Genomic DNA, 14,324 nt, shown 5'->3' on the forward strand with positions numbered 1-14,324 from the left:
TAAAACTAGACTATAACTGAAATAGTCCTGATGACGAGATTTTGACTAAAACTATATTGTGTTTTAGTCAACACTATGACTAAAACTATATCAACATTTGCTGACAAAATAGCACATTATAGACATCGACAGATTTAGTCGACTAAAATCTTTAGTCGACTAAAACCCTAGTGTCTTTTAGTGGACTAAAACTAGACTATAACTGAAATAGTCCTGATGACGAGATTTTGACTAAAACTATGTTGTGTTTTAGTCAAAACACTATGACTAAAACTGAATCAACATTTGCTGACAAAATTGCACATTATAGACATCGGCATGCACCAAAAACAATATGTCTTAATGTATGTATCAGTGTAATCATCCAGTATTTTAGCAGATTTAGTCGACTAAAATCTTTAGTTGACTAAAATCTTTAGTCGACTAAAATCTTTAGTCTAAAATCTTTAGTCGACTAAAACCTTAATGTCTTTTAGTGGACTAAAACTAGACTATAACTGAAATAGTCCTGATGACGAGATTTTGACGAAAAATGTATTGTGTTTTAGTCAAAACACTATGACTAAAACTGAATCAACATTTGCTGACAAAATTGCACATTATAGACATCGGCATGCAGATTTAGCAGATTTAGTCGACTAAAACCTTTAGTCAAAACACTATGACTAAAACGACATTGTGTTTTAGTCCAGACTATGACTAAAACTAAATCAAAGCATAATTGTCCTGCACAATATAGACGTCAGCATGCACCAATACATCTTAATGTATGTAAAAATGTAATCATCCAGTTCTGCAGAACCATTAATAATGAGGTAATCAACTAGAGTGAGCATTGCATGTACGATAGATATTTCATATTTACTAGGGTATCTTATGCCACGTGTGCTACTATCAGCCTAGATCTGAATCTTTAAGATTCTGCCTGAGTCACTCTCACTATTAGGTCATACTCCAATGCTTCCCTAGCCTTCATTTTCCCCAAACCAGATCAGATTTATCGTCTTTATTGTTCAAGCGTATTAACTGAAAGAGATTCAATTGAATTTGAGAACCACTTTTTTTCCCCTACTCTCTTGTTCATTCTCATTTCGTTTCGTGGGGAAATGAGATGTGGAAGAGCAAACACAAACGCACCCTCTCTTCCTCACCACTGCTGAACTCACTCACCTTGTGTGTCATTTATCTATAATGACTTTGTGAATAGTGTCACAGAGCGTTCTCCGTACTGTGCCGCTATCCAGTCACTCACTCACTCACTCTCTCACTCAATCACTCAGCTTAACCCAATCAAGTGGCTTTTAATGAACTTCAAACAAGTGTTATCAACAAGTTCAACGTGTGCTATGCTTGGCTCCCCCCAGCTTCCCTCACACAGGGGCTCACCTTATCTGCTCTGCTTCTTAGCACCCCCACTACCACCCCCCACCCCCGTTCCTCATCCGCTCAAGCTTCTCCTAACTGTCACACCCGCTTCACTTTGTCTTCTTTTAGCTTTCCTACTCCTTTGTTGTTTCTCTCTTACTTTGCTTTACTTTTTTTTGTCGAACTCTATCCACGCTGTTTGGCAACAATATGAAACATTTTGCAAAGTGGAGAGCTATTCAATATTTACTCTCTTTTTCATCCCTAATCCCTTTACTTTTTGCTTGTTCTTCCATTCTGCTACTTGTTTTACTTTTGGTTTTTCTTGCTATCATCCCTCTGGTCATATCTTCTCTTCCAATTGATCATTTACCATTTTTCTCTGAAAAGTAAGACAGGATGTGATAGGACTAGTGTTGTTCTGATACCTTTAGTTTTTTGTGCCGCTGCCGATACAGCTACCCAGTTGCATAGTATCGGCCAATACCGATTCATGCCGGTCTAAAGATATGACCTGTTTTTTGCCCAAAATCAGGTCTTCAAATTTGCTGACATTTTCTCTTGTGTAGGGACGTTTGTTTATTTTTCGGCAACATTAAAATGTGACCCCGCAATCGGATCAGAGCGGCAGCTCTGGGCCAAGAGCGATGGCTTGCCTCGGCATGCACTGAACATGTAACCATACGTGTTTCTGTGATCAGGAGTCAGGGCAGCAGTGAGAGTCGGGAGAGATGAAAACACAAGGCTCAGCGTTTGAAGAAGAGTTTAATGCTTTAAATGGCATCGGCGTGTTAATAGTTAGTGCTTGCCGATACCAATGCCAGCCTTTTAGTGCTGTATCGGGGCCTCTCCTGATACTAGTATTGGTATTGGCACAACATTTGATTGGACCCACATACAATACTTTTTGGATAGTTCATTCAGGATCACTTAAGTCAATTTGTTTATTAGCATGCAGTTTAGATTTGGCAGTAAGGCTCTGTTCTGGGAACAAGAGCTACATGGAAAGGCATAAGCAGAGAGAGCGGTCAGCAGGACCCCCTGAAACAGAAGCACAGATGTTAGATGGCAACAGAAGACACTGTTTAATCAGACAGAAGAAGATGAGCTGGGGTGAAGGTGTGTTGCGAGGCATTTGCTGACGAAGTGTGCAGAAGTAGGCGTGTTGCAGTGGTTTAAATACAGTGCCGTGACTAACTCTAACCAATGAGAAGCATGGAACATGATCAGCTGGTTGATTAACTGAATTAGGGGATGGATGCTGTCAGTTGTTAACAGCTACTGTCAGCTGATGGGGCTGGGCTAGCTTGATGCAATGCTCAATTTTTCATATAGGGAACTTTCTTTGGAAATCTCAGGTTCAGTGGGTGTTTTGGCTCTTTGTAACGAGATGTCCTCGCCTGAGGAAGATCAATCCCTACAGGGTTCCATGAATCTACATTTCACACCAGGACCTAGAAGGCTTCCCTGTCCTTCATCCACAGCCACTGGTCGCTCCTCTGGGCTTCCTCTGACATGGCTTTGATGGTGTGCCATGGGCTCTGGCTGATAAATCCCAGTTTGTTGAGCCATCTGGCAGATAGACTCCACTACAAATCCTTTGCACCACGATTTCAGTGGATGGATTTTCATGTTCCAGCCATTAGGACATCCTTCAGCTTCATACAGATGTTTGCGTTCAATGACTTCATGAACCATTTGCTCCAAAGGAACAGTGAGCTCATGGATTAATACCTTTTCAAGCTTATATTTGACCTGTATTGGCTCTGTATATTTCCTTCTTTTATCCACCGTGTCATTCATCTTATTTTGGTTACAAATACAAATACAAAAAAATAAAAAATAAATCATTTTTTATTGAAAAGCAAATTTATTGTAAGGATTATATCCAACTTGCAGCGTATATAACACCCAGTGGAAATGAGTGTGGAACTATGGACCGAGAATTGATAATATTTTTGCATAATTGCCTAGTTCGTGATATGATTATCGCGAGCCTCTGGTGGGTAATGGCAGTGTCGTAGCTATTGAGCTTCACTAGTCAAATGTAATAGCAGGTGCTGTCTGGCCAGGAGACACAGAGATAAAGGAATCCAAGAGCAAAGTAATACAAAGCTGAACATAGCAACAAGGGTGGGTCAATCAATTCATTAAAGTGAGATAAAGAACTGTTATTTGTGGTTTTTAATGAGAAACGTGTTGATATCCAATTTCAGTACACTGATTTGTTCTGAGTTTATATTATTCTAAGCATTATTCAGTTTTACATTTAGACTACATTTTTTTTAAATTATGAATACGCAACTACTACATATACAGTAATTTACGAATAATTATTATTACACGTGGCAGTTACTGAACACAGAGCATTAGCACTTGGTAGAGCCAGTCAGACTGAATAATAATACTTTTTTCTCTGCTCAATAAGTCAATACTCAAAGAGAATTGACCTGGTTTACCTGGTTTTTTTTTTTTTTTCAGACTTGTGAGATTGCAGCATTTCCTTTAAGCCTTGTTAGAGATCGTTGTGTGGGTGCATTCATAAAAATAATGCAAGAAGAAATCTTGTTGCCTTTAGCTTCAAAGAAAGAACTCAATGGAAGAAACATTTCGACCTTACCATGAAGAGTCCAACAAATATGTAGAAGTTGGATTTTCCCACTTTGTAAGAGAAATAGAAGTAACCTTTATTGGAAAAACGTCAAAATTGTGACTATACTCTTCTTCGAAACTCATGTAAAACTACATAAATTTCAAATTAGACATTTTAGAACAGCAATAAGTGGGGTTATAACAAAACAGTTTACTCACAATACTATATGAAATACGATATAGGAGTCACGATACGGAATACTCATGGTACGATATAAAAATGAAAGAATATTCACATTTAAGAGCAACAAATGTCTAACAAATCTTTGCTGATGAAAAACTATTTGACTGTAAAAGTCAGCGAGTGTTTTTGCTTCACAAATAAAGAATGAAAACACATGTAGAAATCTAACTCTTTTTTTATTTTTTATTTATTATTATTATTATTATTATTATTATTATTATTATTATTAATTCTCATTTCTGTTGGATTAGGTTAGATTAGAATCAGAATCAACTTTATTGGCCATGTAATGTATGTTATACACACGAGGAATTTGACTTGGTGAACTGTGCTCTCTCTAACAATGTAAACATTAAATAATAACAATAGGAACTAGAAAAAATATAAACAGTGATTAAAGACTAATATGTGCAAAACTAAATAAAATAATAATAATAATAATAATAATAATAAGATAATAGATTATTTTATCCCACAGTGGGGAAATTCACACGTTACAGCATCCAAAGACACAAAGAGCAAACAAACAATAGAGCTAAATACAAATACAGAGAGCAAAAATTAAGGGAAAAAAATAAAATAATAACAATAAAATAAATAATAGAATTTTGTCACGATAAAGGTACAGAAAAAAAATATATAAATAAGCGGTAAGTGGGGTTTTACAATGAGTACTGCGTAATATTGCACATTAGTTACATTAAAGTTATGAAAGCAGCATTTCGGACCTGCTGGTTTTTGTTTTTTCTAGCGCATCACGACACACAACCGACGTATGAGTCTACGGAGCATCCGCGTTTTCCTCCATCTTATTAACACTGCAACTTTTTAACTTGATTTTATTTCATGAACCTTTCAAGTTTATATCGCCGTTTATTTTATCCCGAGTGCCGTGACATTACTAGTAAAAAATGCAAAGAAGAAAATCTTTTTCATGCTAAATGTTTAGCGAGGCTGAAGTAACCATAATTCTTCTACTTTTTCAGAAGTTACAAACTTGATGGTCAAAGCTGCATTCTCACGCTATAAAAATGTATCTCCCATCGTAATGCATTCCTGTGTGTTTACTCTCTATCCAGGGGTGTCCTCAGCTGCTGCCTGCAGACAGAATCCTGGTGCCAGTCAACGTGGTGAAGCCCATCACTCTCCGAGCGAAGAACCTCCCACAGCCCCAGTCTGGCCAGAGAGGGTACGAGTGCCTGCTGACCATCCAGGGAAATGAGCACAGAGTTCCAGCCCTGCGCTTTAACAGCTCCTCAGTGCAGTGCCAGAACACCTCGGTGAGGGCACACTTCTTTATGTGTGTGTGTGTGTGCGCACCCTTTTCCCATTAACCATCGCCTCACACTCACATCACCATCTCTATAAAGACGCCCCGTGTCTATAAACGACTTCCATAAACCGTTGTTCCTCTGTCACAAGCTTAGCCTCACACACCACAGAGGTGAAAGTAATGGATTACAAGTACTCACGTTACTGTCACTGAGTTGCTTTTACGGGTATTTGTACTTTTTTGAGTATTTTTCTTAATTAGTCATTGTACTTGTACTTCAGTACATTTTAAAAGAAGTTAAGTAAACTGTTACATTTCTGCACCCAACCCATTTCTGAGTAGATTATTCATTTTGGTTTTAAAATGATCAACGGACATTGTGCAACTACCAAAAAATGAATTGACCAGACAATGATCAAATGCATCACATCATAGACGGACATAGAAGTGACAGTACTTTAAAAAAAAATACTTTATTGCATTAATTAACAAACAAAATGACATTTTCCCAGACAACTGTCATTAAAAGTACACTGCTTTATATGCACATATATATATATATATATATATATATATAAAAAACAAAACAGATAAACAAACAAAAAATTATGTAATTAATTTACTTAATTTCAGAGTCAATTTTATTCATTTTTTGCAAGTTATCTCTAATTTTTAATGTTATTTTTTTCATCATCTAAAGCAGCGATTCTCAACTGGTGGGTCGGGACCTAAAAGTGGGTCGCGGACCTTTACTGGGTGGGTCGCGGACAGCTGGTCAAAAAATAAATAAATACTTATATCTCTCATATTGGACTTGTCTTTTATTTTGAAAGACACTTTTTTTACAGGCATGATGTGAACTGTATGTTGCACAGGAAAATATATAGATTTACGTTAAAAAAAATTACGTGTGTTTTCAACATTTTTGAAAAACTACATTTGGTTAGTTGAATTTAAAAAAAAATTAAAAAAAACTGGGTCGCGATTTAATGACTATGGCAAAATGTGGGTCCCAGGGTGAGACTAGTTGAGAATCTAAAGTTTGCTCGACCGTTCTCAACCAAAGATTTCATTTGGGTGAGATGTGTTGTTTCCATGTCCTTGTCACTTATGCTTCTACTTGAGTGGATATATCAGTACTCTTTCCACCTCTGATGCACCCATTCTACTCTCCCAGTATGTCAGATGAAAACATTGTCTCATCTTCACAAACCTGACTTCATGGATACCCCCATTCACTGACTGAAGAACCATTGTAGATGAACACAAAAGGCTTTATTCTGCTCCTGATGCTAATCGCGTGTTGATACAATTACTTCCCATTTTCCTGTCTATCTCCACCGCTGTGTGTCTCTGGATTATATCTGTGGGGAGAACATGCGTATATTCATACAAATATTGTACTTTGATTGAGAACCGAAGGAGGAAGACTGTAATTTAACAGCAATTATGACTCCAGCAGCAGCTTTCCAATGCTGCCAGTTTCACAGAAACACATGAGAACTAATGTGGACAGTGAGAGCGACAGAAGATACGTTTGGAGAAGAATTTGAAGACTTTCTTACTCTCTTTTGGTCTTCTCTTTCCCTCCTTCCCTCTCTTGTTGCTATGGTGACAGTATTTTTATGATGGGATGGAGATGAGCAGCCTTCCCGTGGAGCTGACCGTCATCTGGAACGGAGATTTCAGTATTGACAACCCCGCCCATAACAAAGGTGAGCATGCATGCAAACACACACACACGCGCATTTACACACAAATGTTGGATCGCATTTCACAAATTTGCACTCACGTGTTAATCTCGTAGTCTTTCCCAAACTGTCACTTTATCACGTGCACAGAAACACAGCGAAAAAGCTGCCGCCTCCTTACAAATGCCCTTGAAGCTGGTCTCCATGGAAACAGGCGGGTGTTGTGCTGAGGTGCTGCATCAATTTGGCGATGTTGCTGTGCAGAGTGGTTAACTTTAACACATCCTCTCCTACAAGCTCGCTTTAAGGTCCCTGAGATCCTCTCTCTCACGACCAGCTGATCCACGCAGGCTTCAACATGGCCGCCGCACACACATACATACATGTATATGTACCTGTAGAGTCGTATTATATAGATGCACACCTGTCACCAAGGCGTCAATCTGACCCCAGGGATATTTGCCTCCAGAAAAAGATTTTCAGAAAATTGCTGACCAAGTGTTTGTGTCAGGCACTTTGTTTATCTGTTGAACACTTAAAGCCACACCACAGACTTTTTGACCTAAAGAGTTGACCCATATGAGTTATTTTAAATGATTCCTCAGCTCAATATACAGCACTTTACAGTATCAATGCTCTGAGCGGGGCTTCACTCTTGAAATATTGCCCATGTAAGTTTGGAGGGGGTCGGGTTTCGGCAGCGTCTTTTTAGCCTCCTCAGAAGCAGTTTTAAACTTTTTACTTGCCTCGGCCATGACCAGGAGTCAAACAGGCGGAAAAATACTAGCAGCTTCCTCTCCCCTCTACTTGGGGAGAGGAGGGCGGCGGCGGCTGCTCCTCCAGCAGCGGGGTGGGGCGAGCCCACAGCCCTAACCCTAACCCAGCCCGACCGACCCAGCCCATAGAGCCAATCCTTACCCCAAAGTTACAGGTCAACTACTGTCTGCATACACAATCAAAAGACGAGGGAGGCTGACCCGACTGACTGTTTGTTGATTTTTGCGACGGTGCTGCTGCGTTTGTGGCCACTAGGGCTGCTTGACGTGAAAGTTACTGGTCCAGCGCCCCTAGTGACCAAACGTTACACAGTGTGTCTTTAAATTACCCCTCGATAATGAAACCTTGACTTATTCACCATCAGGCCAAACTTTTGAACTAGAAGTAATTTATCTTGAATAGTTTTCATCCAAATGGGTCGTCCAATAACATAAGGGTTGGGGGGTTTGAATCCCGCTCTACCCAAGTCATTGTCTTTGTGTCCTTGGGCAAGGCACTTTACCCACATTGCCTAGTATGAATGTAGTGTGTGAGTGAGTGTTGGTGGTGGTTTGAGGGACCAATGGTGCAAATCCTAGCCTTGCTTCTGTCATCCTGCCTCAGGGCAGCTGTGGCTACAATAGTAGCTTACCACCACTGTGTGTGGAGTGAGAGAATAATGCACATCAATGTAAAGTGCTTTGAGTGTCTATGAAAAGCGCTACATAAAATCCAATGCATATATTATTATTATTTAAAACTTCTCAAATTCACTGACAACATTATTGAGCACAAGAGTTTGAACCTTAGTGGTTGTGGTAGTGATGTGGCCTTTCATATTGTGTTCAATACATTGAAAAAATCATGATAATGTTATGCTTAGTCAATTGTACCCATCAAATTATGAAAAGTCGTGAACTATGAAGCAAAAAAAAAAATGTCAACTTTCATTTTCTTAATGATAAACATTAAATGGGGTCGATTTGACCCCAAGGATAATAGGAAGCTTAAAAAAGAAAGATATACTTATCACCGGCTATACACTATTGACACAGCTGTCATCTCCTCGCTAGTATTCACTATAATTTACATCCAGGAATGGGATCATCCTAAACTCCATGCCAACCATCTTAAATAACATAAATTCAAAAAGAAAGCCACGTTTTCCTCATTTTTTGCAGGACAACTCCTTTCTACCTTCTTCTAGCGTACTACGAACCCTCGTGGAACCTGAGTTCCTCTGGTACCGGCCTTTTCACAACACCATGAATCAAAATGAAAACGTGTGGCACAGTAGGTTGTTAGCACTATGTCCCTCGCCTTTGGAACTGCCTGTCAGAGAGCCTCAGGGCATCATCATCCTCATGATATCTCATTATTTTACAACACCCTGAATCTCAAACGACTTAGTTACTCCTCTTCCTTTAACATCTCTGTCAACACCTCTTTGAAAGTCAGGCATGTCCCTGTACACTATTAGCTATATTTGATTCATTCATTTCAATTTCAGTTACATGCATTATAACATTGGCACATTTTTTAACAGTATAACAATACCTAATATAAAAACTATTATTATTGTAATTATTATTATTAATAATAATGAAGAACACTACATGACAATGTGATTTCCTGACCACTTTCATTGAGTGAGCAACTGTTACACAACCTTCTTCATCGCATAAAAAATGTGATTACCAAGAATAAAACTCATTAAATCCTTGAGAAAAACAAAAAAATTATAGCGACAGGCTACACATTTAATTAACTAATGTTTGCACAGTTTGTTAAAAAGTAACATGCAAAGCAGAATAATTTGACACCGAGACCTTGTTTTATTTGTCAAATGTTCCTTAGTTTGAAAAAGAATCAACTCAACATGAATGTTTGGGTCTCAACTTATTCTGTTGAATGCATTATTCTATTATTGATGCATGCATTAGATCGCAGTGACCAACATGATGTTTTTTTAAAAGCTAAAACTATAAATCTGAAGCTGGCATTTGTCTATTAAGTCGACTTCAGGAAGATTAGTGGGAATCTTCTTGCTGCTTATCTGTACAGACAAGGAAATAAAAATGGGAAATGATGTAACCTTTTACCATCAAAACACGTATCATTTAGCTTATAAATGCAGATTTTAATCTGTAAAGAAAACATTTTACATGCATTTTGAGATGTCCCTTAAAAAAAAATTAAGTTTTTAATCTGAAAGTTGATTAAATAATAGAATAGAACTTCCTGCCCAGCTTAAATTGGTGATTTCTAAGTGTAACAGAATAGTAATACAGTAAACATTGTTTTCCTCCACCTCTAATTATTCTCTGAGCCCTCTTCTTTTGTGGTGTATAGAATAAAAGCTTTTTTTTTGCTAACATTTCAAGCTCTGAGGATTTAGCACTCAGTTTGGCCACTGGCACTCCACCACTCTAAGTGATTCATGCTGTGGCAGGAAAACAGCAACATGCTGGGGGTTGTAGTTCTCTGAAAGGAAAACAGAAATTTTTTAACCAAAGGCGATGGAGACGGGCATGAGGAATTTATTGTTAAAATGAGGATTATACGCCACGATGACACAGCGCTGTGAGGCAAAAGTTTGTGCAGGGCTGTGCCGTGTTTAGGGTTCTGAGCGTGTGTAGTCGGAGTCAGTGCAGTCGACAAAACATGTCCTTGAGCCAAAGCGCTGCATCAAAGCAGCAGCGAGAGTTGTAGAAAAAGAAAAGATGCTTTAACTCAGGAGTCCTCAGCTTTCGTCCTGCTTTTGTTTGTGGATGAAGAAACAGCGATGGCGTTTTTAGTTTGTAGACGTACCTAATGGCAATCAAAGTGAAGTTTGGTGTTCTGTTGCCACGAAGATAAAAGACCAAATCAGTAACTAAATACTGTTTGTTCAGCTAGCTTTAATAGCATTTAAACAGCCAAACAGGGGTGGATGGTAAAGAAGAAACCGCTATTTTATCATTAATTTGGTTTTAAAAAGAACAGTTTTGTCATTATTGATTAAAAAAAAGGGTCTTGACTCATCCCTGCATTCTCTCCATTCTCTTTTTCCCATCTCGTCTCTACTGGACAGTGCATCTGTATAAGTGTGATGCTCAGCGTGGAAGCTGTGGCCTGTGTCTGAAAGCAGACCCCCTGTTTGGGTGCGTTTGGTGTAAAGGAGAGAACCGCTGCACCCTCAAGCAACACTGCCCCCACCCTGAAAACCAGTGGCTGGAGCACAACGGCATCAACAGCAAGTGCACCCACCCACGCATCACACAGGTGAGAAATGACCCTCATCTCTAGCCTCATGTGCATCCAACTGACTGGACCAGTTATTCTCATTTCAACTCAGACAGTACATCATCTATTACAGGGGTTCTCAACCCTGGGGTTAGGACCCCGTTTGTGGTCGTGAGACCCTGGGAGGGGGTCGCCGGATGCCTTCAAGAAACTTAAGAATATTTTTTGAACAATTTGAGCCAATTTTTTCCTTATTTTTACGCTTTTTCTGCAACTACACCAAACTTGCAATATTTTAACCTATTTTCATCACTTTTTCTTGTCACACTTTTCCCCACTTTCAAAACATTTTTGGCACTTTTAAACTCTTCCCACCACTTTTTCCACCTAATGTTGCATATGTTGACCCATTATTGTCACTTTTAACCTCTTTTCACCATAATTCATGCTTATTTTTTGCCAGTTCATCCACACTCACGGTTTCTCATGCCCATTCTTTGCCAGTTTAAACTAAACTTCCAACTTCTAAGCCAATATTGACACTTTGAACCCTTTTTACCACTTTTGTCTGTCTGATTTTGGTCACTAATGTGCAACTTTTAGCCAATTTATGTCATTTCAAAATCCATTCCACCATTTTTGGTCACTTTTAACCCATTTTTTTCTCTGATTAAAACCAAGATTTACATCTTTAAGATGACTATATACTATGGCACAAATAATAATAAACGTTGTGGACAACAGTTGATGTTATTCAGATAAATAAATAAATGATTCATATGGACCATAATTTCGGTGATTTTATGGATGGGCCCCAAAAAGCTCTCCCCTTTATTCCCCTTTATAGATGGCCCTGTCTCCACATGACTGTTCTTTAAAGTTCATGTCTGTGTTCAACCACCTTCAGGTACAGTGGGGGTCCCCGGTCTCTGGAACCTTTATTTTGGGGGTCGAAGGCTGAAAAGGTTCAGAACCACTGTTCTATTAGACCACACATTGAGAGAAACCATTTGTCCTCCTGCTTGTTATCAATCACCCTCACAGATGTTCATGCAAACCCCCCCACACCCTACTTAACCTGACATGCCCCAGAGAACCAACCAGCGTGTGGGGTAAATAGATCTGACCCGTGCGACACATCTGAAATGTGCAAAAGCAGAAGTGATGAGGGTCAGCACGATGACGGCTAAGGCGACACAAAGGAAAGATGGATGGAGAGTCGGCCCAATGAAGGGGCGGGAGGGCAATGGATTGGGTTTACATGAAAGAGAGGTTGTTGATGGATGACGAGTCTGAGCCCCGATAGAGTCACACGAGGCTGAAGGAAGATCTCGCTTCGACCTTTCTTTCCTCTGCTTTGTTGATGGATCTGAAAGTTCATCCCGTATTTTTCCCTGTGAAGAAGAAGCTGATGGTGACAGAGTCGGGATGTAGTGTAGATATTAGAAAAACCTAGAGGAATCCACTGTTGTGATGAATGTGGATCAAGAGTGGCATGAAAAAAGGCATCACTTACTTCTTTCCACTTTTTTACTGAGTGCATGACCAGAGCGACCCCCTCGTGGAGGACCTAGTAAAGAAATCAATCAGTCCTCCAGAGATTTCTACCTCACAGATGGCAAAGCGGTCCAAATTCTCCTTAACTCAATTTAAAATAAAGGCAGAAAAATGTTTGACATCATCAGACATCATTAAGAATCTCTCCCTACTGTTGAGAACCCAACGTGATGGATCTCTTAGAAATCTACAGCTTTTGATCAAAAGGAGGCTGATATTCTTTGCTGACTCTCTCCATCACATGAGCTTAATCAGTTGCACTTTATCATTTTATCCTGCCCAGTGTTTGTCTCCCAGCCCTGGGGGCCAGTGGATTTATGTTGGCGGTGTGAGGTGAATGTATTTCTCTACACAATCCCCTAGACCCTAGGTTGGGGCACATTGCAGCCTTCTCACGTCCCCAATAAAATCTGTCAGTGGATGAGAAGTGAGGACTTTCCCCAAGACAATCCAGGCTCTAATGCATTCTAATATGCTTCATTATAATGACATATCTCATCAACAATATGAGAAGGAGTGATTTATAGAAAGACGGAATGAGAGGAGTAGAGGGAAGGAGAGAAGTGATTAAAGAGTTTTCTACAACCTTACAGTCAATTATTTCATCAAAGTTACAGATTTAATCAACACCTCACAGCGCCACTTAACTACTTCTTCTTCTTCTTCTTCTTCTTCTTCTTCTTCTTCTTCTTCTTCGTCTTCTTCTTCTTCTTCTTCTTCTTCTTCTTCTTCTTCTTCTTCTTCTTCTTCTTCTTCTTCTTCTTCTTCTTTTCTTCTTCTTCTTCTTCTTCTTCTTCTTCTCCTCCTCCTCCTCCTCCTCCTCCTCCTCCTTCTCCTTCCTTCCTTCTTTCCTTCTTTCCTTCTTTCCTTCCTTTCTTTCTTCTTTCTTTCTTTGGTTATTGGCGTGTTCCAACCAACTCTAATAGGTGCATCTCCCAAGCTACTGTACATGTTTTATTTCATTACTTTCCCATTCTTCTCTCTTTATCAGCTAACGCTTTAGCATCTTTCTGCCCCTTTACAACATTTTCTACATCCACCACGAGACATTTTTTGCATTCTTTGTAATTGCGCATTTTGTATTTCCCTCAAGGGACACTTTTTTTTAATTAAAGAATCGGCAGGGATCCATATTAATCACAACCACTGAACATTAGAACTCCAACAAGATTCCCATTGTGACCTGGCAGAAGCCTAGCTGTGACTTGATTGGCTGTTTTTCTCAATTTTGTTTTTCGTCCTGTCCTTCAAAAACAATCAATCGGCGAATCAAACATCATTTTAAAGGAGCTTTGAAGTCACATGTTCAATATCGTACGATAGCACACTGCAGTTCTAAGCTACAGTATAAGATAAAACCACATAAACCGAGGCCATTTAGCGCTCCGAAGGGTGTCGCGCTACCAGCTACAAACGTCAGCGGTAGAAACAACAGGAGACACCATTAAAGCTGGACTCCTGCCTGTGGGAGGCAGGGTTGTGTCTGGCACAGACTGATAGGAACAGACTATTCTGTGTCCGTTTGGTCGTGTTCATCCATCTCTACAGGCTCACCTTATGTCTAAACACACACACACACACACACACACACAATAAAGTGTTGCTGGACATTGGGGCCAAT

The 14,324-nt window shown here is 39.4% G+C and overlaps 1 protein-coding gene across 1 annotated transcript in view; it reads left to right on the forward strand.

The window, feature by feature from the left end:
• plxna4 (plexin A4) overlaps window positions 1–14,324 on the forward strand; it is a 336,809-nt gene that overhangs the window by 255,124 nt on the left and 67,361 nt on the right. Inside the window, exons 10-12 of the mRNA XM_028449042.1 lie at window positions 5,281–5,481; window positions 7,093–7,189; window positions 10,995–11,185. Coding sequence (XP_028304843.1) covers window positions 5,281–5,481; window positions 7,093–7,189; window positions 10,995–11,185 — 489 coding nt within the window. The remainder of the gene's footprint in view (window positions 1–5,280; window positions 5,482–7,092; window positions 7,190–10,994; window positions 11,186–14,324) is intronic.

The sequence above is a fragment of the Gouania willdenowi genome, chromosome 6 (genome assembly GCF_900634775.1).
Source record: "Gouania willdenowi chromosome 6, fGouWil2.1, whole genome shotgun sequence".
NCBI lineage: Eukaryota > Metazoa > Chordata > Actinopteri > Blenniiformes > Gobiesocidae > Gouania > Gouania willdenowi.